At 37.9% G+C, this 4311-nt stretch overlaps 1 protein-coding gene across 2 annotated transcripts; it reads left to right on the top strand.

Moving 5' to 3' along the window:
* Positions 1–538: 538 nt before the first annotated feature.
* LOC147399740 (pentatricopeptide repeat-containing protein At3g12770-like) lies at positions 539–4058 on the top strand. Of its 2 annotated transcripts, XR_015179122.1 has the most exons (3): positions 539–3210; positions 3611–3653; positions 3873–4058. XR_015179122.1 is itself a non-coding variant. In XM_086445210.1 (1 exon), exon 1 carries the CDS (start codon positions 825–827, stop codon positions 3030–3032), a length of 2208 nt encoding a protein of 735 aa, XP_086301336.1. In that variant the 5' UTR covers positions 539–824; the 3' UTR covers positions 3033–3447. The 2 variants fall into 2 exon arrangements, 1 of the variants encoding a protein (XP_086301336.1); XM_086445210.1 differs by lacking the exons at positions 3611–3653; positions 3873–4058 and having other exon boundaries at positions 539–3447.
* The last annotated feature ends 253 nt before the right edge of the window (positions 4059–4311 follow it).

Genomic DNA, 4311 nt, shown 5'->3' with positions numbered 1-4311 from the left:
ATATGAGTTAGAGGTTATGGATTAAGCTGATATTTTGTGAGGATGGTCACTATAATGAGAAGATCATTCTCACAAAAATTTAATGCAATCTGAAACTTCTAAATCCATTAAAAGTGATTTACAAATTGTTGGCAAAAAATCGACGATCTACATTCTAAATCACTTTTAATGGGGTTAGAAGTTTCAGATTGGACTGATTTTTTTTATAGATGATCTTCCCTTCAAAGAGATCATCCTCACAAAAAAATCAGTTCAATTTGAAACTTTTAACCCATATTTTGAAAATTTATTAATGTTACATTATTTTTACATATATTTTTTCATATGGGGTAAGAATAATGATATTTTTGATTCCTTCTCTCACATACTCCCCCTCAACTCTTTTGACATGACATGTGCATAGAATCATTTTTTTTTTTTTTTTTTGGGATACACAACTATATGTATTTATGAGGATGTACAATTTCGTATTGCGAGGAAAAAAATTCTATAGATCTATGCATATGCCATTTTAGGGGGGTATGACAAGTGGGGGCAATTATATTATCATTTATCCTTGGGATACGTGTGAATCCCAACCACTCGATTTCTTGTACATATATTTTTGTGGGCCATTGGTTACTTCTGATCAGGGATGTGTGAAAGCTAGACGTTGACCCATCTGATAGGTGGCAATCTAGTTCATGATCATGAACGATCAAGGCCGTTGATCTACGTTTTGATTTATTAATCATCAAAAAGAGATGTGTTTCGACTTGTCAATATTTTTTTCTTCTGTGTCAATTTTTTCTAAAACCATTTGATTTATCTTTGATGGTTTCTTCATGGCTTTGAATCTTGTCGTTATTAGAAAAAACCCCACGAAATTCCTACCGTTAGCACTTTCAACGGTTATCTCATTTAAATTTCCCGCCACCTTATTCGAAATTCTTAAACATTTCTCTTCATCATCGTCATCTCTACTTCTGGACTGTTATGAAGATCCAGACCACCCGAACAGTTTCGATCCCGATTCGATGTTTTCATCTCTCTTGGATAAATCGACCAATAAGAGACATCTAACCCAAATTCATGCACAGCTCGTCGCGCTTGGGTTGCAAGAAAGCAACTTTTTGGCTACCAAATTCGTTCATGTAAGTTCGAATCTTGGCGAAATCAATTATGCCCGTAAGTTGTTCGATGAAATTCCCGAACCAAATGTTTTTCTTTGGAATGCGATCATCCGGAGTTATTCTAGACACAATTTATTCAATGAGGCTCTCGAAATGTATTTGAGGATGCAGTCGGCAAGGGTGAGCCCAGATGGGTTCACTCTTCCATATGTGCTCAAAGCTTGCAGTGGAGTGTCGGGGCTTAAAATGGGTCGGTTGGTCCATTCTCAGATATTTAGGCACGGGTTTGAATCCGATGTGTTCGTGCAAAATGGGCTTGTGGCCTTGTATGCTAAATGTGGCAAGATCGAGCAGGCTCGGATTGTTTTTGATGGATTATGTAGCAGAACTATCGTTTCATGGACTTCTATAATTTCGGGGTACGCACAGAATGGGCATCCTTTGGAAGCTTTAAGAATTTTCAGTCAAATGAGACAATTGGACGTGAAACCAGACTGGATTGCTCTTGTGAGTGTTCTTAGGGCTTACACTGACATTGGGGACTTGGAACAAGGAAAGTCCATTCATGGCTTTGTGATCAAAATAGGGCTTGAATTAGAACCAGACTTACTTGTTTCACTTACATCAGTTTACTCGAAATGCGGGGAAGTGAGGGTTGCGAAATCCCTTTTTGATATGATGGAGATACCAAATGTGCTTCTATGGAACGCTATGATATCGGGGTACGCAAAGAACGGTTATGCCGATGAAGCTGTAGCACTATTCCGTGAGATGATTGCCAAAAAAGCTAGACCCGATTCGATTACGGTACGATCTACAATCATAGCGTGTGCCCAAGTTGGGTCACTTGAGTTAGCTAGATGGATGGATGAATATATTAGTAGGAGCAAGTATCAAAATGATACATTTGTCAGTACAGCACTTATCGACATGTATGCAAAATGTGGAAGTATAGGAAATGCTCGTGTGGTATTTGATCGCATATCGAACAAAGATGTTGTGGTGTGGAGTGCTATGATTGTGGGGTATGGATTGCATGGTAAAGGTCATGAAGCCATTGATCTTTTCCATGCAATGAAGTGGTCAGGAGTGGAACCAAATGACGTCACCTTTGTCGGGCTTCTCTTGGCTTGCAATCATTCGGGTCTCACAAAAGAGGGATTGGAGTATTTCCACAGCATGAAGAGAGATCACAGTATCGAACCAAGGCACCAACACTACGCTTGTGTGGTTGATATTCTCAGTCGTGCGGGGTATTTGGACGAGGCCTACGAGTTCATCATGAATATGCCCATAGAACCCGGTGTAACGGTGTGGGGAGCAGTCTTGAATGCATGCAAGATCTATCGCTATGTGACGTTAGGAGAATATGCGGCGGAACGTGTTTTTTCGTTGGACCCATTTAATGCAGGGCACTATGTGCAACTCTCGAATCTCTACGCTTCGGCTGGTTTGTGGAACCATGTAGCAAAAGTTCGAGTAATGATGAGAGAGAGAGGACTAAGTAAGGATCTCGGGTATAGTTTGATTGAGATAAATGGTAAACTTCAGGCCTTTCGTGTGGGAGACAAGTCACACCCTAGATCAAAGGAGATATTTGAAGAGCTAGAGAGGTTGGAGAGACGGTTGAAGGAGGCTGGGTTTATTTCGAATACTGATTCCGTCTTGCATGACTTGAATAATGAAGATAAGGAGGAGATTCTTTGCAATCATAGTGAGAGGTTAGCAATTGCTTTCGGGCTTATTAGCACAGCTCCCGGGACAACTCTTAGAATAACGAAGAATCTTCGTGCATGTGTAAATTGTCATTCAGCAACCAAGCTTATATCTAAGCTTGTTGAGAGAGAGATAATTGTTAGGGATGCAAATCGGTTTCACCACTTTAAGGACGGGTTTTGTTCTTGTGGAGATTATTGGTGAGAAGGGCTGGTCCCTTCTGGCCTTTCACTGTAACTTATTAAAAACAAAAGCTTTACTGCTCCATCGAATAAAGCAAAAGAGTTATGGCGATCATCATCACTGAAGCCTTATCCCAAAGGTTTAGGGTTGGCCAAAAGAAGTGTGGAGATGAGAACACAAATAATCTCTCTTCCTCAAAGTAAGCAGAAAGTGTTGGGACAAGCTTCTAACCTCTGAAGATTTTGGGGGTGGACTACATGTTTTATTGACATTTATCGTTTTGTATTTGTTCTTATTTTTTTCACTTATAATTGAAAATCATATATGCTTGACATTTTGGAATTGAAGTAGCGTCAGCATTGTAACATCAGGTTTTCACCTGATCCAATCATAAATAGTTAGATTGCTGTGAAAAAAGGGAAATTTCCATAACAAATCCAACCATTTTTTCGGTTTATATGATTGATTCATGGGTGATTTGAATGACTAATGAGATTCAGGTTTTTGTTTCTTGGCAAGTGTTTGATGAATAGTTATGAAGTAAATGAATAATGTTGAACCATGTTGGGTTTTTGACTAAGGTGTAGTGTATGTGGCAGGACGCGGAACACAGTACGCTTCCTGTGGAACAACGACCACATGGTGAGTTTGATTTCCCTGAACTGGTGTGTGATTTTACCAGTTCAATTTGTGGTACCATCTTCCTGATTGGATGTAAGGATGAATGGTTTGATGCAATCTTCGTCCATTTTTTTACCATACTTTGACCTGTAATTGACATGTAATTTGATCGAACACTACTGTAAAATTGTTTCAAGAAATTCTTGTTCTAATTGAATCACTTGTATCTATATGCAACAGGATCCCGACTCATAGATCTCTCTCAGTTCGAGAAATAAGAGGATCGAATCAATATTTTTTTTTTCTCTTTTTGAAATTTCCATAAATGTTGATTGATGAAGGGGAGAGTTTTGGGTGAGATGATGGGACTTCTGTAAATGGGCTTCTTCTTGTGTTTAGAACTTTGGATGAATTTTTGTATTAAAAAAAAAATGTAAGTGAAAATTTCTCAATTTTCATATTTTATATATTTTGGTTTGAGTCTTTTTTTTTTTTGTTCCCTTCTATAGCATGGTATAGCTTTGTTAAATATGAAAAATTAATATAGGTGGAATTTATATTTCATTTTAATGCTCTAAAACACTAACAGAATTTTTTTATATTTCTGAGTATTTTTTTTTTTTACTTTTTGATAATTTAGATATACTCCTCTGAGTTTCGTTGAATATTTCATATACCC

Source organism: Akebia trifoliata, chromosome 6 (assembly GCF_017979445.1).
Source record: "Akebia trifoliata isolate Shusen 1 chromosome 6, ASM1797944v1, whole genome shotgun sequence".
In the NCBI taxonomy this organism is placed as follows: Eukaryota; Viridiplantae; Streptophyta; class Magnoliopsida; order Ranunculales; family Lardizabalaceae; genus Akebia; species Akebia trifoliata.
This window is presented reverse-complemented; position numbering and strand designations above follow the sequence as displayed.